This window comes from Chamaea fasciata, unplaced genomic scaffold (genome assembly GCF_029207755.1).
Source record: "Chamaea fasciata isolate MVZ Bird 193981 ecotype frontalis unplaced genomic scaffold, bChaFas1.0.hap1 SCAF_1, whole genome shotgun sequence".
In the NCBI taxonomy this organism is placed as follows: domain Eukaryota; kingdom Metazoa; phylum Chordata; class Aves; order Passeriformes; family Sylviidae; genus Chamaea; species Chamaea fasciata.
Window position 1 is genome coordinate 91,790,642 of NW_027094086.1, and position 21,334 is coordinate 91,811,975.

At 45.6% G+C, this 21,334-nt stretch overlaps 1 protein-coding gene across 3 annotated transcripts in view; it reads left to right on the plus strand.

Moving 5' to 3' along the window:
* The first annotated feature begins 13,389 nt into the window (after nucleotides 1-13,389).
* Nucleotides 13,390-21,334, plus strand: part of E2F3 (E2F transcription factor 3) — a 41,962-nt gene continuing 34,017 nt past the window's right edge. For 2 of the 3 annotated variants that reach the window (XM_066189273.1, XM_066189279.1), the window contains exon 1: nucleotides 14,194-14,304. In XM_066189273.1, coding sequence (XP_066045370.1) covers nucleotides 14,290-14,304 — 15 coding nt within the window. In that variant the 5' untranslated portion in view covers nucleotides 14,194-14,289. Of the gene's footprint in view, nucleotides 13,741-14,193; nucleotides 14,305-21,334 lie in introns of those variants that run through there. The other variant, XM_066189283.1, reaches the window with a different exon arrangement.

Sequence of the window (21,334 nt, forward strand, 5' to 3'; positions counted from 1 at the left end):
CAACACCCTCCAACCCTTTTTTTCTAAACCTACCCTGCTCAGACAGTAAACACTGTACACTTGGTGCCAAAAGATCTCAAGATATGCATCATCTGAACGTAAATGGGTCCTGTTGAAACAAAAGATGAGGAAATATCAACATTCAGAAACAGCATGATTTTTGTTCCTTAGCCTGTGCCCCATTCCGTATCTCTTAACAGCAGGGTTACTTGTGCTATTCCTCTCATTTACATCCCAATTGAAACCATTAATGCTTGTATGTCAGTTTGATGCAACCAGTTAACTCTGTATGAAGTGCCACTTCATTTTAACATTGTCTTCAGACGCCTAGGAGTGAGCAGGTGCAGTAGCAGTTTTAACTTGTTATAATTTCAATGAGCACAAGAAGATGCACTTGAAACAGACAGGCCTGGTTTAGACAAAGAGCCTCAACAGCAGGCAGAAGCAAGCTGTATTGCTCAGCATTCACACTATTAACATTCTCTGCTGTCATTCCTGTGAAATCAGGATTCACAGAATTATTCATTGACCTCGTACTAGCACAGGCGATTTTGTTTAAGTCATAGTCAGCCTAAATAGGCACCACCAAGGAAACCTAGTTCTAAAAAATCTTAGCTAGCACTTAGTTATTAAGTTTCTAAGTACTGTCTCAGTAGCAATCCTTGCTTCCTTAAGTACACAATAATTTAAAATTATATTCAACTGGCAGTGGGAAAGAGAATCTGAGAAACAGCTGAGAAAACTTGGATATGTATCTTTTTGTTTGTTTGTTGTTATTTGCATGGAGGTGTTTTCGCTGGTGAGAAGAGCTTTTTAAATTGGAAGGGAACAGACAGCTGTAAGTGATCTGAGGAAGTGTGTGTGGCTAAAGTTCTGACCAGTGCATGTGGAAGAAAAATAAAACCTACAATTTATTATTGGGAAGTTAATAATGAGGGGATTGTTCTTTCTGTCTCTCATGACCGTTCCATTTCAAGGTCACATCTGACTTGATCTAGTCAAGCATTAGTGCAGCTCCAGGGAGGAGACTGACCTGCACAACCACCACATGTCCTGGCAGCCTTCTCTGCTTCTACAACCCTCTGCTAAATTAACACCAGCATCTTCTAGAATCAGCATGTGAACTTGTAAAGCACCTGTACATAATGCTTGGCTCATTGTGCAGCAGCATAGCACCTTTTTAGAGGCTTCTGGCAGTACTTAGATCAAAGAAGCAATATTAAGACAGCACTATTTATAAAGTTCCTGAGGCTTTTTCCATGTTCCAGCAGTGCTGCCCCATTGGGTAAATCAGGAGTATGTAATTATCCTGTTGTTTTTGCTGCCCTTTATCTCAAAAATGAGATTTCCTGTATCTCTGAGAGATTACATATTTACCCATGGTGATTCCTGGAATGCAAAGAGACATTTGATACAACATTGATGAAGTGGTTGATTAGTTCATGAAGATCTCAGTAATCTCAGTGCAACAGTCTCCAAAGTTTCCAGGCTCCTAAAGTTTTCCATCTGTCTCACAAGCTCAGAAATGGCATTCTGCAAAACCAGAAGAATGTGAGATCTGAAGAAATCTGTTCATTTCCCAACTGATTTGCTGCCATCTCTTTCCCAGAAAGACAAGATCTTCACAGATGAGTCAGACATAAAAGTGAATTAAAGACCAAAACAAGAATGCATTTATACCCCAGCACAGCTAACTTAACCTGCATCATACAATTTTCTGAAATTGAAATGATAAATTGTTTATGAAAAACAGAGCATAAGCCTTTATTTTCTATTCTGCTAAGTTTAGAGTTTAAATCTGAGACACAAATTTTCTTTGTTCTCATTTAAAAAGAAAAAGATACTTTAAAAAACTAAAAGAATAAAAGAGCTAGAATCAGAGAAGCATTTCCCATTTGCAAACATTTATCAATAATAATATGCTTTGCAACTGTATGCTTCTTCCAACAGCTACTCTCTTTAGTCTCAGAATATTGATGTCTGGCTAATGAGATTCTCATGGTTTTTAATCTCTTTTTTTTACAGATGTATAGCAAGATTGATCATTTTGAGAATTGAATCCTAAATTCTTTAAGCATGATCAGATTGTCCTGAAACATGGGGACACAAAGGGACCCGAAAACCTGACAAGGTTTTCCTTGTGGCGAAGGAGTGCATCTCAAGAGACACTGTTCCCTACTAGAAGTACAGAACAATTTACATTAGTGTTCCATCTCACAGTTGTCCATTCTATGAACTTCATCTTCTTATAAGACTTTGACAGCCACGCCATTGCACCCCCATTTATGCACATGGAAGTTCTCCAAAGAAAGGGAGAGAGATTTGTCCACCTCTGTGATATTACTCAGAGTCTCTCCCAGCTCACCACTATCAGTCACAACCTCAACAGCTGACTATTCTAATATTTATGATCCTTTTCTTGCAACGGTAACCATGGAGTGCAATGATAGTTGATTATAAAGAGATTTAAAAGTCAAAGACAGGTGGGATCAAAGCAAAGTCAAGTGCAACCAATCGGTGGCAGGAAATGGCATGGTTTGGTGGGAGGAGGTTCTGAGAAAAGCCAACCTAAGTAAATAATAAGAAAAGTAGGCAGACAAGGCCTTGCCAGGTGTGTATTAAAGCTGAGAGTAAGAGACGGATCAACAGCTGCTCCTGGAGCTGGTTCTTCCAGCTGCATCTGCAGCTGGTCCTTCCCTCAAGTTTGGGGGCAGATGGTATTAACCCTGCATGCATTTTATGCAAAAGAGTCCTGGAGAGTGGGACAATGCAAGCTGGTCTCTACTACATCAGCTTTTACTGCCAGGTCTGAGGAAACTTAATTTTGCAGCTGTACTCAAGCAAACCAAATGCAGCCCAGAGCCACAGCAAAAAGAGAACGCATCAGCTCTGTTAAGATCCCTTCTACAGAGAACCGAGACTGCTGTTAGTGAGTGCAGTGTTGAGCAGCTTGCCCAGCTGTGGCTCAGCCAAGAGGAAACCTGTGCGGAGCTGTGGTGCAGGTGGAGCAGAAGATGCTTGCTGAGCCCTGCGGTGGCAGGTGAGCTCTCGTTGGCTGCAGTTTTCTCTCTGGCCACCAGACTCCACTCTCCTGCCTGGGATGCAGGCAGCTGGGATACGCACGACTCCACCGAACTCGGTGCGCCCAGCGTCCCACCCTGGAAAGCAGGAGTGGTAGGCAAGCTAAGCCCAGAGGAACGGGATTTGTGGGAGTCATCTGTTGTACAGAAACGGATGAGGAACGTGGCAAGACAGCAAAAATGAAACTCGTTGGCCTCATTAGCCGAACTCCTGCAAAGCACAGTTGAGAAAATGTCTGGAATTACATTAACACTTTTAGCTGCTGTCATCTCAGCTCCCTTTTTTCCAAGCACCTGGATCATCCCTGTCTCCACATTGTTTCCATCCTTGTGTTGGCACGGGAAAAAATTCTCTTCAGTGAAACAGATCAGGAACCGATACAAGCTCAGACTAACCCAGCCCAAGTAAAAGTTGGCTCTAACTCAGATCAGTTCCCCAGCCACAAGTAAAGGGAGGGGTAGTACAGGAACAGGAACAATTGATAAGTGAAAGGCAGGACTGCTTCTGCTGTTGGCAGTGACAGCTTCTGCCTGCTCAAGTTGTGCATGTAACTACAGCCCCAGAGCAGAGGCTTGTAGGCTCAGTGCTCAAGCCTGAATTGTTGGAGCAATGTTGGATTGCTCTGCCTGCACCCCATGTTCATGTGTCTCCAAGAGGTACCTAATTTGAACAGCTCTAGACAAAGCAAGAGGCCAGAAGTCAGAAAACAGGGCTTCCCATATGTCTTCAAAAGCATCGTGGCATGTTAACAGCAGGGAAGACAGAAGAGAGTCCCACAGGAGTAGGAAACCTTGGGGTCTTGCTAACTTGGTTTCCACTGTAGGCTGAACAGAATGAGTTTCTGAAGCCCTTATGTGCTGAAATAATATTGAAGCATTATTTAAAAGTATTACTACTTGCTGTAAATACTTCTGATGCCTCCAAAGTGCATTTCTTGCAGCTGCACTTCTGTGATCATGAAGTCTGAGATTTTGGACAAGCTGCCAGGTATTGAAGAAGTAAGGCCATAGTCCTGCAAAAGCCATACTGGTGAATCAATTCAAACCAAAGAAAAATACTAACTGATATTATATACAGGCATACGAAAGAGAAAGTTAGTGATGAGCATAACTTTACTTATTGAAACCCACTGTGATGTGAAAAGTGGATTTATTTCAGAAAGAAGATTAATACCACAGTAAAGAAATGTCTTTTCACAAGGCACAGAAAAATCTGTGATCTCAAGGCAAACATTACAAATATTCTTCATGTAAAGAGAGTTTTTTGAAATGTTAGGGAAGTTTGAAAGCAAACCAGAAGGAATGACAGAATTTCCTTCTCCAAAAAAGGTAATTTCTACGTCTATTAAACCACAGATAATGCAAATTATGAAAAAATTCAGAACAAAATTTGTAATTTTGATAGCAAAGTGTGCTTTGTGTAACTCTGCACCTTTCTAAGAGAAATGGTTGTTGGTCTTCTGGTTAATAAATAATAAATCTAACCATTTTGCCAAAGCCTGTAAATAAAGAGTTCGTTCCAAAAGTCAGCACATTATGAGAAACAGCCTCAGTGCCTAGACATTTGAGGCAACTACTCAAAAAAGTAAATACAGCATGCGATTTATCTGATCTGGATGAATGTGGAAAAGCGACTTAACAAACCTGGATTGAATTAAGACGTTCCACTAGTATAACTTTCCTACAATAAGCCCACTTATAAGTTAAAGAAGGATAAAGGAGACCTTGTGTACACAGAGATGAAAGTCTTCTGGTTACAGAAGAGACAGAGCCCTAGTAAAGTAGTTTTGCTCGTGTATCCTCTAGTTGGAGGTAATTTCAAGCTGAACTGATGGAGGAGATATAAACTGAGCATTGTGGTGCCTGACGCCAGGAAGGAAACAGTCCTCCAGCCACTTGGCCATTGGTAGTCTGCCTCATCCTCTGCCTGCAGCCTAAACTCACCCCCAGCCCAGGCTCCTACCATGCAGCTGTGTGCTTGCCTCACAGTGAAACCTACAGGTCTGAACCGAACGCTCTAGCTCTTCCTATCCACTGAGTGGAGAGAAATGGGCACTCAAAGTTAAGAACTGGCCTTACATGCTCAAAAAAAAGCCTCAACAAAATGAGCAGGAAGCTTCAGAGAGGCTGTTACTCCACTTCTTCACAGTGAGTTACTGAGCAGAAATTGTAGTTTTCTTGGATTGTTTGCCCACAGCAAAGGATATCAGAGGCCGGGGTTCAAATTTGTGTTCTACTTACTTTGGAGCATGGGCTCAAACATGTGTCTCTGCCCTAGGAAAGTGCACTCTCCGAGGGAGTTGTTCCACTGCCAACCAGACCACTGTCAGAGCAAATCCTCAACAAATGATTTCAAGTAATTGAACCAAAAACCTGGATTGAAGCCCTTCGTCTAGTGTGGAAAACTGAAGAAAACTCCAGAAGTTTGAAACAGATGCCTAATTAGAATGCCCTGAAACTGTAAGTCACCCCAAAAGTCACTAAACAACATGTTCTTTAAAACAAAACCAATGATACAAAAATACACAAAAACTAACAAATCAAATATTGTCAGTATTATATACCTGATCTCAAAAACTTTTGGAAATTAGTTGTTCTCATGAAGTTCAGAGCACGAGAGGTTCAGTGCCTGCATGAGTAGCTGTCCCACAGACATGACAAACTCTAGAGGCCAAGGAACTGAGGTGAAGCAATGCCCTCTGGGTGCAGAGTCTCTTTACAAACAGTTGTTTAGGCTTGATTATTGCAAAGGGATTGTTTGTTCTGTTGGGAGGCAAACAGTTCAGTTACACAAAGGCTGAAACAACTAAAAGATTGAAGGTCTGAGGAGTAGACTTAAGAGGTTAGATGGCTTGACAGCCCCTTTACATTAAATTGCTTTGTGTTTTAAATAGCACTTGATCAAGAGGAACAAGGTTTCAATTGATTACTGTGTCAGGACATGGTGCAGGAGGCTACTGTGGACATTAATTCTTTATGCAGATTTGGTCTGAATTGATAAAAGCGATTGGAACTGCACAGAGAGCAGCAGACCCGATGTCTCTTCTCACTCCCAGTGAAACCCCTGTGTGCTGAGCCATGTTCTCAGAGGGCAAGAACTGGGAGGTGTGCAGTAATCTCGCAAAGGGAAAGGCAGAAAGTTGCAACAGAAGGACCAGCAGTCTAGCAAGCAGCCAATCCCTTAATCCTGCAACACACAGACACTTAAAGTCACCTTGTGATAACTAGCCTGCATAAGGTCAAGTGTATGTTCTGCCTTTCCATGATAGGGGCATAGTGCCCTTCCCTCTCATCAAGCAGATGGTCAGGCTCGACATTCCTCACTAAAACCCTCCCCAAAGCAGAACTATGCTGACATGCAGAATTTATAATGCATGCATGATTTTTGTTTTATTTTCATAAGCAACATTTGCTGCAAATCAAAACTATGTGTTTACCAATGTATGTAGGTAATGAAGTAGAGAAAAGGAAGACATTGATAAGTTTATAGATGTACACAGGTTTTTTAAAAAAACATAAATATATGGCTACATGTAAAGAATTGAAATTCTTTTGGAATATCAAGAGATTGTTACAGGAATAATGAGGAGATGCTACCAAACAATGCTCTGTAACTGTATGTCTTTGCTCTAGTTAGGTGGTCACCTGCTTTCTCTGAAACCACTGAAACAGGGGAGATGTTTCATTAATAAAAAAAAAAAAAATTGTGTTCATGTATAAATAATTTTATGGCAAAGCAACATTTCAAGGATGATGCCTTTTAAAAATTAAGGGATAATAATCCTTTAAATTTTTCCAGAAACTGTTAATTAATGACATGCAGTAACTAGATCACATGCTGCTCATAACAGTCATTTCACTTCTAAATTCTCAGATCACATTCTTAGAAGAATTTACAGATTAAGGAAGTCAATTTAGTTTTAGTTTCATTTATCTGTGTTTTAAAATTTGGTCTATATCATAGAAAATACAATAATAATCCCTGTAAATTTTAGAAGTGTAGATATGATTCATGAAATTGCTCAAATTTTTATTTATGTTTTTTTCTCAAAAGGCTCCCTAGAAGGGATGCCTATATATTACTCTCTGGGAGGGTAGACATGCCTATACTTAAAGTTATTCAGCATTTATTATTCTGGGACACAGGTTTTCAACCTTCTGTCACCTTCTAAAAGCTAAATAATTTGGTCTGAAATTTCACACAGAAAATACCTGAGAATCAAGGCATAAGAAAATGAGCTGTCTTTAAAAAATCTGACAGGCTTTTCATTGAAGCAAAGTCTTGAAATCTGGTCAAGAATAAATCTAAATACATATACAAATTTTCTGATTTTTTTTTTCCTGAAAATAAAACATACTAAACATATCAGCTCACAAGTGTTTAGAAGAAATTCAGAAGATGTCATCTTAGGATGACAATCATCAGTGGAGGGAGCAAAAAATAGCATCACAATCCAGACTGAAAGAGAACAGACTTTGGCTTTTCCAGTTATCTGACTGGAAGAGTCCCATGGGAGATTGTCCTGGAGAGGTGACCAGAAGATCAGTTGCTTTTCAGGGATGACCTCCTTCATCTTTAAGACGGTCCCACCCTAATGAGCCAGAAATCAAGCAAAGGCAACAAGAGGGTGGTATTGATGAACAAGGAGCTCCTGACAAAACTCAAAGGAAAAATGTAAGAGATGGAAGCAGTGACAAGTGGCCCTACAATAATATGGAGATGCTGTCCAAGCATTCATGGAGGGGCTTAGGAAAGTGAAAGCCCTTGTGAAGTTGAATCTGGAGAGGAATCTTGTGGAAGACAAGAAGAAGAGCTTTTCTAAGTACATCAACAGCAAAGGGAAGATGAGGGAAAATACAGGCCCACTGCTCAAAGGAGAAAGGGACTTGGTGACAAAGGACATGGAACAAGATGAGGTACACAATGCTTTCCTACAGAATTCCTGTCTTTACTGGCAAGATTTGCCTTCCGGAATCTCAGCTTTCTGAGACACCAGTGGGAAGGTCTAGAAAAAAGAGGATTTACTCTAGGTAGAAGAGGACCAAGTTGGGGAACATCTAAACAAACCAAATATATACAGGTTCATGGAATGTGACAGGATGTACCAACAAGTGCAGAGGGAGCGGGCCAATGTCACTGTGAGGCCGCTGTTGATAATCTGTGAAAGGTCATGGAGACTGGGAGAGGTTCCTGACAATGAGAAAAAAGTAATTATCAATTCTGTCTTTCAGAGGGGCAAGAAGGATTGGGGAGCTACAGGTCTGTCAGCCTCACCTCAGTCCCTAAAAAGAAGGTAATGGAACAAATTATCCCAGAAACCATTTCCAAATACAGAAAGATGATTTGGAGTAGTCGGTTTGGATTTATGAAGATAAGGACAGGCTTGACCAACATGATAGCCTTCTGCAGTAAGACTAGTTCAGTGGATGAGGATGAAGCTCTGTATGATATTTATCTTGGCTTCATTAAGGCATTTGACACAGTCTCCAGTAACACCCTCATGAAAAAAATGGATGAAGTGTAGGCTGTGTTAAGTGGGCAGTGAAGTGGAATGAAAACTGACTGAACTGTGAGGCCCAGAGGGTTCTCATCCAGAGCACAATGTCCAGCTGGAGGCCAGTCATTAGTGGTGTCTGGTATGGGTAATGCTGGGGCCCACAGTGTTTAACATCTTCTTTAATGACCTGGATTATGGGATGTCACACTTACAGTGACAGCAGGAAACACACATCCCATCAGTCTCAGTATTCCCTCCAGATGTCCCTTTGCTGTCATGCAGGTTGTGTTCCAGATGTGTGGTATTGGGCACTATCTCATCCTTCCCTTCTCAACTCTTCCTTGCATGCTTGTGAAATTAAGCTCCAAAATGTAGGAAATTAATTACTTAAAGGTTAATAATTAGCGGGGGGGGGTGTGTACAATGTCAGTTCTACCCCTCACATGTATGCATAATGAGCATAATAATGTGGTCTTTTATCATGTGGACATTTTTCCTGCACAGTTCTTCATTCAGTATGAAGGATGGGCACATCTCATGGAGTAAGTAGCTGTTGAATGTTTACTGCCCTCATAATTATTCCATATGCAGGGCTATACATTGATTTATTGTCTATTCCTATTACAAGCTTTCTTGGAGAGAGTTTTCACTTAGGAATGTTTTGCAGTCTCCATTGTTACATTGCCCAGAATCTCCTTCATGGGAGAAGTCATATTGGAATCCAGGTCTTCAAGTCAGATTTAACCATTTTAACATCTAAGCAAAGCTTTTGTTACTGCTTCCACTGCAACAAGTCAGAATCCCAAAGAAAGCAATTCTCATTACACGTTATTTTCAGGACAAAAGCAGCTTTTTCCCTAAATGACACTGTGTGGGTAAAATTGCTTATCATCACACAGATAAAGACCATTCACAAGGACAGCAGGATAGTGCCATAGAACCATACTTGCAAGGAAGGACAAATCACAGCTGCACACCAGCCTTAATTATGGTATCTTCTAAGCCTTTGAGTTCTGCAGGGTATTTTCTCTGCAACAGATACCTGGATGATGACATCCCTTTAGGCATCAATTTATTCCTTATAGACCGACAGAAGTCTTTGGGCCTGCAATTAGGTTCCTTTATGAAGCTCTCTGTTCACTTCTTATGTATGTTTTGATTTCCACTTTCTTTAGGTTCCTTCCATTAGCTCCAGCAAGTGAATTGCACATTTAACAGGTCCCACTGCAAACTGAAATATCTATGTGAAATAAAACACAGAATTGTGTTTTAAGAAAAAAAAAAAAAAACAAAAAACAAACTCATCTCTTCTCCCACAGTGTTTTCTGCAGATTTCAGTTTATGGACAGCAAAGTTGCTGTCCAGATGAACTCCATGCTTTTTATTTGAAGATTTTCCACCAGCCACCCCACAGTCACAGCACAACTCCAATTCCAGAAGACAGGAACATATGACCCTCCCATTCAGATGATATGGGCCCTGTCTCCTGGCCATCCCATTCGGTTCGTGTGCAATTTTGGGACTAACTTTTAACATCTGGTTACACACATAAATCTGTGGTAAGGATTTATTTTCTATTCTTACATAAAAATAGATGTTGTTTTTCTGGGTTTATTGCAGTTGAGTTGAAATGTCCTTCTGAGTGTAACAGTGTATTCCTTGCTTCTTGAAGACTCCTAATCTTTCTTATGCATTAAGCCAGACCCTTTCCTTCAAAATGAAAAGCAACACACAAAGAAGCAAGATACGATTTAACTGTTAAGAGTTTAGCGTTACTTTATTTCAACTGCTCGACTTACACCCTTGGCAGAGTAATAAGCCACTAGAAAATTAGATGAAAGAACCAATACCTGACAGTGAATTCTGAAGTGCACCATGCACTGCCTTCTTTACTCCCTCGGTTTGACTGTGCTTTATTTCTGCTCCTGGGATCCTGGCCATTCTACTACGTATACACGGCTCTCTTTATACTCTAGTATTTGCTGTTCTTTCTCTTTAAAGGTCTGCTCTAAGGATTCTCTATTTTTACATTCCTCTTTTGGCTGTGTTTTTTTTATTTATTTACTGTGTTCTTTCCTTATGCTGTAACATCATGGCCCACCTTTCTTCTCTCCGTCTCGCAGGATCCTTGAAACCAATGTAGTGCTTCCATTTCCATACATATAAAAAAATTAAATCTTTGAACTATAAGCACATTGACTGACTCCCTGCTTTCACTCTTCTTTATATCCGGACTTTTTCCCTTGCCCTTCACCTGCTGTTCTTGTCTCCTGCCTCTTCCCTGCTTTGGCCCTTGGATGTGCCTCAATTCTACACGAGCAGTGACTCCTGGCATGGGATACCCTGCAGGATGGGTAGTTAGCTGAAGATGGCAGGGACCATGGCAGACGAAAACCACAGAAGACGCCCCAGAAGACTGGAGATGAACTCTGCAGTAGGGAGAGGTTTGTGTTTCTCCCTGCTTCTCCTTGAGGATACGCCTCACCCAGCCAACAACGCGCTGCTACACGTGCCGTGGCCAGGGCATGTTGAGCACAGCTCTCTCTGTGCACGGGCACAGAGTTGGACATTGCTGACTGACTCCTTAAGAGCAGTCCACAGTAGCAGAACCGATCATTTGGGTGACATTCTAAAGAGTGCTAAAGTTCTGCAGAAGAACACGGCGTTTTCCAGAAAACCCCTGCTCCTGCCTGGGCTGGAAGGACCATAATGAAGACTTGGGAAGGCTTTTAGGTCTTGGATGCTGAACAGAAATGCAAGACTAAAAGACTTGCTAAAATAAATCTTTCTCTTCTATTAAAAAGACTCCGGTACCCCTGGGTACTGGATTTCCTTATCACATAATCCTACCTACGGTAGGATTTCCTTACCACAAAATTCATTGATCCCCAATTGTCTAGGTTAAATTTAATAATTCCTAAAAGGTTTGTTACCCTCTCTACAGAAGAAGCGCAATCTTCTGTGACCTTTTGTGTGTCAGGTCACCACTACCATGTCCTCTTCTCCTACTTTTCCCTGTGACAAAACAAAAGCCAACCTACAGAGGTTTCTTCTTCTACAAAGAAGAAGGACAAATCTTCCCTACAAAGAAGGACACATTTTTCTGACCAGGTTTTGTTACCCGTTTTTCTATGGATTCTCTTCATGTGGTATCTTTCCTAAGGTGCAGTGCCCAAAATTGCATGCAGTAGATTAATCAAGGCTTTTTCAGTGCCAAACAGAGCAGAATTTATTCCTTTGATGGAAAACATTCCCAGAATGGAAGATGCTCTTATTTAACATGCAACGACAGTATTGCACCTTAGCCATCTACTCTGATTGACCAGGTGTCAGACCAGGGGGACCTTCAGGCAGGGCTGAGGATTTGATAGAGCAACTAGTTCATGTACCTGCTAGACATGGAAATGCAGAAGGTTCCCAAGGAAAAGGATCCTTATCTGCCTGACTCAGCAGCGTCAGCCTGGACACGCCGTCTGCTAGCAGCACCCGTGTGGTGGGAAAGGTGTGTCTGGAAATGAAACGTGACAAAACGGGGCATGGCTGGTGGGCGCTGGGCAGGGTGGGGCATTTAATAAATTAAGGGTTCATGTTGGCAACGCAGCTTAAGTTCAGGGGCCAGCGTGGTGCTCGGCCGAATGTTGGACCGAATTACCTTGGAGGTCCTTTCCAAACTTAGCGATTCTATGATTCTAAGGGGACATTTAGTAAGTGAAGACACTACAGGAAATTGGGAGGAGCTAGTGGGCATACTTTCACTGTTTCACCTCTTGGAGGTAATACAGACCATAATGGAAGGGAATATTTTGCTAAACGCTCACTTTTTGCGGAAAAAAAAAGTAAGTTAAGCGCCTCGGGTGAGCGAATTTGAAAATTTGTGGGTGCAGGCGGGTGAAGAAAGCGGAAAAGCCGTTCGCCAGCTACCAGAGGTAACATCCAGCGCCGGGAGGCCCTTTAAAAGGCTGCCTAAGAACTTCCCCGCTGGCGCAGGCCGGCGCCTCTCCGAGCAAACCGAGGCGACAACTCAGGTGACCCCTTCCGAGCCGCAGAGCCGCCGCGCGGGAACCGGCAGCTCCGGAGCGGGGGCAGCGGCAGGGATGGCGCCCACCGGGCGGGCGAGAGCCTTCCGACGGCTGCGGAGCTGCGCTCGCCGGACACCCCCCGCGTCGAGGGGAGCCCGGTGACGGCGGTGTCGGAGGCGGTGTCGGAGGCGGTATCGGGGCGGTGCCCGGGGCGGGCCGGGCGCTCCGTGCGGGAGCAGCTGTCACTGTCAGCGAGCCGGCGAACCGGGATCCCGGCTGCGCGCAGGGGGAATCCCCCAGCCTCGCCCCCGCAGCCAATCGCCGCGCCGCATGCAAATCGCCGCCGCGCCCGGGCCAATGGGAAGGCGGAGGGGCGGAGAGGGGGCCCCCCCGTTGGAAGGTGCGGAGGGCGGCGGTGGCCAATGAGGCGGCGAGGCGGGCTGGGCGCGCCCCGGGGGCGGGGACATGCAAATTTCGTTTGAAAAGAGGGCGGGAAATCCGAGTTTCGCGGGAGGCCCTTGGCGCGTAACCCGTCTCCTTTCCCTTCATTCATTGTCAGCAGCCGCCGCTTCCTGGAGCCATTTTCCAGCCGGCCCCACACAGCGGGAGCGGCCCCGCTCCATCCGCCGCATCTGCCCGCCCCGCCGCCTCCGTCCCCCCCCGGCGCCCCGCATCCTGCAGCCGGGGCCCCCCCGGCACCCGCAGCCCCCAGTATTTTGTGCGGGGCCTCGGCATCGAGGAGGAAAGGAGCTGGGAAGGCCGGGGGGGGAGGAGGGACGGGGGGGAGGAGGAGACGCGGCTGCGGGGACAGACCTGGAGGGAAGGATGAGAAGGGGACTCCAGCCTTCGGCCCCGGCAGCAGCGCCGCCGCCCGCGCCGTCCACGGACTCCAGAGCAGCCCCCGCCGGCTTCCCGGCCCGCTTTGCCGCCGGCACCTTCATCCAGATCCGCAGCACCGGCGCGGTGGCGGGGGCGCCCTGTGTTGTCTCCTCCTCCGCCGCCGCCGCTTCCCAGGCTCCGGGTGCCTTTGCCCCGGCGGCGGATGGGGGCCAGCCCGCTGGCAGCTCGCTGTACTGCACCCCCCACGGACCCGCCGGCAGGACGGCGCTGCTGCAGCCCGCTCTCGGCGGAGGCCGCCCCCCGGTAATTTTGTGTTTTCCCCCCGTCCCCGCGGGGAGGGTGAAGGGGACGGGGGGGGATCCCGCTGCCGGCCGGACCCGGGGGGCGGGCGGGGTGCGGGGGGGAGGGCAGGAAAGGCGGAGGCAGCGCTTTGTTGCAATAAACTTTCCTGCCTCCTTCCCAACCCCCGCTGCCGGGTCTTATTGAAAAGGAGAGGGGAAAAAAAAAAAAAGAAAAAAAAAACCAAAAAAAAAAACGTGGGGAAAATAATAATGCCCCGCCACGTCCCGCCGCACTGGTGCAAGGAGCGAGCAGCCGGCGGCGGGGAAGGACCCCGGTTCCCCCGGGGCGGGGGGCCGCGCCGGGCCGTGCCCCGCCGGTGTCTCCGCTTCACCCCCGGAGCCGCCGGTGACGTCTGGCACACGTGCGCGGAGGCCGCGGCTGTGACTGGGAGCCGGGGCGGGCGGGGAGGGGGACGCCGCTTCCTCCTCCTCCTCCTCCTCCTCCTCCTCCCTCTGGCCTGGGACAGCCCGACCGCCGGCCGGCTGCCCCCGGCCCCCGCCGCTCTCCGAAATGCCCCTGCAGCAGGTCAGTGACTCGTGGGGCGGCGGCGAGCACCAGCCCTCCTCTGCCCCCCGCTTTAGAATTTAAGCCCCTTCCTTAAAATTTACGCCCCCCCCCAAAAAAAAAAAAAAAAAAAAAAAAAATTCCGCCTCCCCCACTCGTGGGGTTTTCTTTGTCCTCGCCGGTTTCGGGTGCGCGCTTGGCCCTCGTGGGCTTCGCCGAGTTGGAGAGTGGGGGAGGGCGCGGGGCATCCCCGCCGCGCGGGGATCGGGGGCGGCGGGAGGGGCTCACCTGCCCCCCCGGGCTCCACGACCCCCGCCCGGCGGCGTGGGATTGCTAAACTCCCTCCCACCGCTCCCCTTGTCGCCCCGCTGCGCCCCTGCCAGGGCAAAAGGGGGTTTAACACCCCTTCCCCCCGCGCCCTTTTTCTCTTCCCTGCATCCAGTCGGTGATGGTCCAGGTATGGGATGGTGCTGTAATTCTGAAATACTTCTGGATGAGCTTTGGGAGCAGCTGGGAGGCCGGTGAGGATGGCATGAGCTGCCTCTTGTGTGGGTTTTTGCAGGTGTTGGTTGCTGGGCTAGTGGTGGAAGTTTCAAGGCTCATCAAATCCTATCCAAAGCTCTTTTTTTAATAATTATTTTTATTTTTTACTTTTAAAATAAGCATCTTTGCTGTAAAAGCGAATTGATTTTTTTTTTTTTTTTGGTGCTCTTGGTCTTCAGCATATCCTAATGGCACTCAGTGTCAAGCAGGCTACTTCAGGCCACTTTGTAAATATTTGTCTGTCCTATGTGAAGGTTGATTCCTAGAAGGTGGTGGTAAGTGAATTCAAAGAGGAGCATATGTTACATGAAGATTCTGGGAGAAAAATTATACAGGCTTTTTTGGCTTTGTGGGAGGGATGTTAGGAGCTCCTAAAATTTCATATTAATGGGTCCTGTAAGACCTTCATATATGATTTTAGTGCTGGTTTGTTGGTTTGTTTTTGGTTTTTTTTTTTTTTTTTTTTAAATGCTGCTCATCTCTCTAATGGGAGGAACTCCTGGCCTTAAAAACCTAGGAAGGCTTATTTCTACCTTAAAGGTTTGTAGGTGGGGAAAGTGATTTTGGCCTCTGCCTGCAAAAAAGTCCTCATACAACTTGAGAGTTTGTTTTATACCCACAGCCCCTGTGTTAACTTTGGGGAGGGATGGGGGAGGAAGAGTGTGGTCAGGCCGGCAATATCTACAGCCTCTGGCTGGCACCCTCCCAGGGTGATAAGCCATCCGTGGCACACACTAGGAAAGGGGCTGTGCATCCTGCTCTGCCCTGACAGCTGTGCTCATGGAAGTGCCCTTCTTGGAGCTGGGCTGGCTTGCTACAGACCCATCTTTTGGGAAGTCAGGCTGAAGCGCCCTAGTGCTCTGCCTTGTCTTTCTGCACCACAAACTGCTTGGCAGGGATGCTGTCTGGGCCCTTTCTGGTCTGCAGCTTCCAGGTAGCTTTCCTCAAATGTAATGGAGGATTTTCTGGGACTGGGAGGTGAGGATGTTCTGCCCTTGGTTCCTAGCAGAGCATTTTTTGACAAACTAATATTAGGGACTGGTGAAAGAGGAGAGAAAATGCTGGGTAGGTGAGGCAATGAGCTCAGGCAAGTAGCACCAATATAAATTTAGCTCTTGATTATTGAATTGCAAGTAGTGGATGGAGTCTGAGACCCCCAGCTGAAAACAAGACCCTGCTATGCAAAAGACTGTAGAGATAAGTCTAAAATTTGGCCAGCACACCTGCAGTGGTTAGGATTATGAAAATACTCTTGCCTTGCAGATGTAACTGCACTGGCAACCCACCCATCACTTCCAAATATAAACTATGGTATGACTGGAGTCAGTACAGGGTACTGTACTGAGAGTCAGTAAGAGTCAGTACAGCAATATAGTTTAGGCTGTGCAGGGAGGTGTTCAACTACATGAGCAAATGGAAAAGGTTCTTAGGCCTAGTAAACAGTAAACTGTTTCCCCTTGGGAATTTATTAGTTATTTTATCTGTGGTTGTGTATGTGTAACACTGCTGGAAAAGCCTTGAAAAGTGGCCTAGTCCATAACAACAGGCCTCTCCAGCCCCACACTGAGAATTTGCACACTCTTCCATGTCCCAAGCAAACGTCTCCATTGTGTCCAAAGCCAGTTCCTTGCTGTGTTGTTGCCCGTTGTGGCAGCTCCTGTGGCCGAGGGTTGTTAACTGGACCCTGGTACGCTGGAGAGCCCTGACTCTGGGAAGCTGTGACCCAGCCTGCCTGCCCTTTCAGCTTGAGGGGCTTTTGCAGGATTCCTGAGGACTTAATAGAAAGCGTTACCAGGTGGATCTGAACTCTTGCTATGGCTTAAACACCAACAGTAATGGAGAACTAACCCTTGCAAAACAACCATCAGCTTGCACCCTTTGGGAGAGCCTGAGCCTCTGGAGACAGTGCCAGTGGTCCTGCATCTTCCCATGCTCTCCTGCACCCTGCTGGGGGCTGGTGCCTTTTCCCTTCTGGAATCTCAGGCTTCCCAGGATGGAAAATTAACCCTGACCTAAATAAATAAAGGTTTTCTGCTGGGCAAGCAGGTTGAACCAGCTAATGGCAGGTCTGGGAAGTGCCAGGGACCATCAAGGTAAAGTGGTGGCCGGGGATATGGCACAGGAGTTGTGACACCATGATGTTTTAGTGTGAGTTTGTGAATTGACTTGGATCCTTATGAGAACACAGGAAAAAAATAATGTTTGATGAGGTACCCCAATAGCATTCTCACTGGTGTTGCCTTCTCACTTGGTGTGAGAAAGTCACTACCATTTTTAATTCCCTGTACTCAGAAATGGGGCTGCTATAAAAGCAAGCTGCTCAAAATGTTTCTAATTCAAATAGTAGAGAATTTCTTACTGTCTTTAGGTTATAAAGATAAGCCTTTAAGAAGAGGGCCATTTTCTTAGCCATGAGAAAATGCTTAAATGGAGACACCACCCACATGTTAAGTCCTTTTTAAAAGGGGCTAAATCCTCTTAACAACAATATCTTTAGAGAACTCCTGTGGCCTTTAGATGACATGAGCTGTGGAGAGGCTAGTTCGGCATACTTCAGAAGGGGGCAGGAGGATTTACATTTCCAAACTGAATACTTAGTACCTCTCTCATTTTTTCTGGTGGTTTAGAAAGTACCTCTTCCTTCCTGCTTCTCAGCAACATGCTTCTGGAAAGGAAGAAAAATAGGATAACCCACAGTCTTTCTCCTAGGTGTTATGTAAAGGAGCAAGCCAAATAGGACATAAATAATGAACTAGGATTTAAGGTATGGAAGAATGTGTAAGTCACATAACGGAAGGAGGTAGTAAACTTAGTAGCTTTTCTTTATTTTGTGACAGTGGAAAGGTTTGTATGTGAAGACACAGGTGTTTTCATATTCAGGCCTATTTTCTTTGCCTGATAGTTTGTGTTTGTAGAAATGAATGTTAGAATGAGTCTGGGACCTTCGCTTTTTGAATAGCATTTAAGGGATTTTCTTTGGTTCAAATCACTCTCCTCCAGCAGCACACTGTTTCTGAGCCTGAGGAGGCACCACATGGCCCTTTGGGTGCAGCCGTCTGAGGCGACTTCAGAGAAACGTGAAATCCCGGTTGCCCTAACCACGCCACCAAACATCTTGCGAAAAGTGGGCATCCTAATAAAACCCTACAGGAATAGGCTGTAGCTTGCTGTTGGCTATGCTATCCTCGTGCAGAGTCCAGCTGTGTTGGTGTGGCTCCATTTGTGCCAGAACTCCTGAGTATGGTAGCCCCATGATGATAAGGGCTTTTGGCACAGTTCCATGGGCAGCTGAGCTGCTCAAAGGCTTTACTGTTGCTAGAAGGAGTAGGCTTGCTTGTCTCTCACTGTCTCCTCTGTATCATGTCCTTTACTCTGCCTATGGCCAGACAGGGTTCTTCCCCTACTGCTGTGCCTGGGGAGCATCTGGCTGCACTGACAAGTTGCTTTTTGCTGCTTTAATAAGGTAGAAGAGCTGGGTGTGAGCACTGGGTCTGGCAGACGTCTTGGGCCCGAAATGGGCTGAGTGGGAAGAAGGAAGGAGACTGGAACTTGCCCATGTGGAGGTGTTAAATTGTCCCCGCAAGCCACCATTTTATGATGTTGGTCCTACTTGTTATTTCTGTGAATGTATTTTCCTTGCACCACCAGTCTGCTTACCAAAAGCTGGGTAGGGGTCACTTTATGGCCCATTTATTCTTCTGTAGAGAATGCTCCACCTGGTTGAACAAATACAGGTATTTTGTTTCCCCTCATTTTATGCCAGGTATGTTGGTGCTGTTCTGTTAATTTTTACTGTGTGCTCATCTGTGAGTATGTGCAAGCATTTACAAGGAAAATAATCTTTGAATTTAGGAACAGCTGTATGTTTTGCAAGATGAAGCATTCCCCTGCTACTTCTCCGAGTATGACTGTGGCAAGTGTTTCAGGAGAGAGCATGGGGAAGGAGGCTTGCACAGGAAGGCCCTTTGTGCTTCTAGAGAGCACTTTCTTGGTCAGGGATTACAATGGCTTTGATAGCTACCAGTGGCTGGTGATTTTTGTGATACTTGTTTGAATCTAGCCGTAGTTCAGACCTTGGGTAACAACAAGTTCTAGTGATGATTTTGCCATTTTGTATGAAAGGAAAAAGCTATTTTGTTTCTTGCCTTGCTTTTTGGTTTTGGTTTTTTTTTTTTTTTCAGTTTGAGCTTGGGTCTATAGTGTTCTTGGGTGATCCTAGATATTGTAGAGAAAAATGATTTTCTGATATATGTTTCTCTGCACAGTTTATGACAAATTATCTTCTGTCCTCAGATGTCTTCTCCAAGCTGAAGAGTGTCAGACAATTCATTTCTCCTGAAATGAAAGACATTAATATAAAGATAAAGGTGTCCTTTTACAAAGGAGCCACATGGGTGTGAAAACAAGTGTGTCTGTAATTGTTTTTACTTGTGAAACTTCTGTGGACTGCCAGCTTTGAAAGGTGTTTGGAACACATTGTAGACTCGCTTTGCAGAGACCCTTTCAGACCCAGCTTGTTTCATGAAGTCTTAACCTAGCCCTGGAGAGGCGAATGGGATCTGTGGGGTAGAGGGGATGAGTAGGCATGGCTGCTGTGGGAATAGCTCGTTAAGAGACCCAGCTTACAAAAAGGAAAGTGAAGTAGCACCATTCCTCTTTGGAGCCCAGTCCTGTGCAGGCCAGTAGGCCTGGTGTGGTTGTGGGAGGGAAATTCAGCCCATCCCTCCCGCTCAGAGCACCAAGAATGAGATTGGTGCATGTGAAATGAAGATAGGGGCTTTTCTTGGTAGCTTCAAGTATGGTATCTCTAAGGCGTCACTTCCGAAGGTGTCTGCTTGGCTGATGGCCATGGCCCTGGTGGCAGGACTGGTCCTGGTGCTGGTGTGCAGGGGTGGGAAGGTGCCTCAGGCTTTCGTCCTGGTTTGTGGGGGAACTGCCTGGTAAGGAGGAGTTGGCGACTCTTTACTTCAGTTCCAGTGGGTTTCTTGCACCAGTGGTGGTAACGGAGATCCAGCCTGGCCCAGTGTGGAGCTTCAGCAGATGGAAAGCTCTTAGAGTAACTAAATCGCCAGGTTTTATAGTCTCTGCAAATAATCTCATTTACAGCTGGCAGCGCTGAGTGTGTATATATGGAGGTAACTCTCGTCCTTACAAATGACTAAGCTGGACTTCAGGCTTTTGTTGTGACTGACAGAGTTAATCACTTCCTGCATTATTTTTCAAGACCAAGATTGTGTTTGTAGTTCTGGGGAGAAGAAACCCCCATCATGTTCCCTGGGGGCAGTGGTGTGTAGGAGGGAGGCTGCCCATGCCTCTGGGATGGGGCTGCTGCAGTACTAGAGGTGCTGCTGGTGAGGTATTTGGATTCTGTTTCAATTTCAGTTCTGTTTGAAGACAGGCTTGGCAAAATTGCCCAATTTATCACATCTTTAAAAAGGAACTATTTAACTTCTGTTTTCCTCAAGTAAGTTGGTCCAAAACCACACTTGGGAGTGCTATGCCTGGCATGGGTGTCTCTTGAAGTTCTGTGATGTCTGCTTGGATGCTGCTCCTGTTTGCTGGATCTAGTGGCACTCGTGGAGTTTTTTAATGCCTTGTGAGCTCAACATGAGCTGTGGTAAATATTTGCATCTGCAAGCCTTGTAAAGGGAGAAGGCAGGAGCTTGACTAGGTGTTGTTTAAGCCAGAGCTTAATGAAAATGGCCCCTGTTGTGTGGTAAGAGAGTGCTACTTCATGTGTTTTAGCATCCCTTTTATACATACATGAATGCATAGCAAATGTGCTGGTAGCAGTTTGCAAACTGAGCTTGCTTAAGGTTAATGGCGTGTGTTGAGTCTCCTGTCCCACTTATGAATGTGGACAGTTGTTGACCTCACCTGTGACAGTGTGGAAACTAACCTGCTAACTCTCACTGCTGCAATGTGCATGCCCTGCAGCTCTCAGGTGTTTTGTGCCCAAGCTCTTTGGCCTGGGACTAAGCTAGGAAGGTGAAGTGGTGCATTAAAGATCACCTTCTCAGAATCAGCTGGCATCTCTTCTGTGAGTGTGCTAAGTTATGTGGGCAAATATGGCTTTCTTTTATCCCTGCCTCTAAAAGTAAAACCAGTATCCCGTTTCATTGCTTTCTTTGAGTAGGAGACTTAATTTGATCACCTCCAGCTACTTTCAAGATTCTTCCAACTTGTATGTGGCTGCATTTAGGCCCAGAAGTGTCCACTAGCTAAGGCTGGTGGCATATTCAAGTGCCTCACTTCAAGGGTGTAGAACCTGATTTTTCAGAAAATACGATTTCCGGTGAGGCACACTTGCAGTATTGCAGATATTGAGTCCTTGGTATCTGGAGCTTTATATGGAAAAATCACTGTTAACAGCAGAGGCTGCTATTATTTGGGCTTTCATTTCTTTATTTTTACAATTAAATTTTTACAGTCCTGTCACATAGACCTTGTGAGCCACTAGTTGTTTTGCAAAAATCTATGAAAACTTTTAGAAAACACATGAAGAACT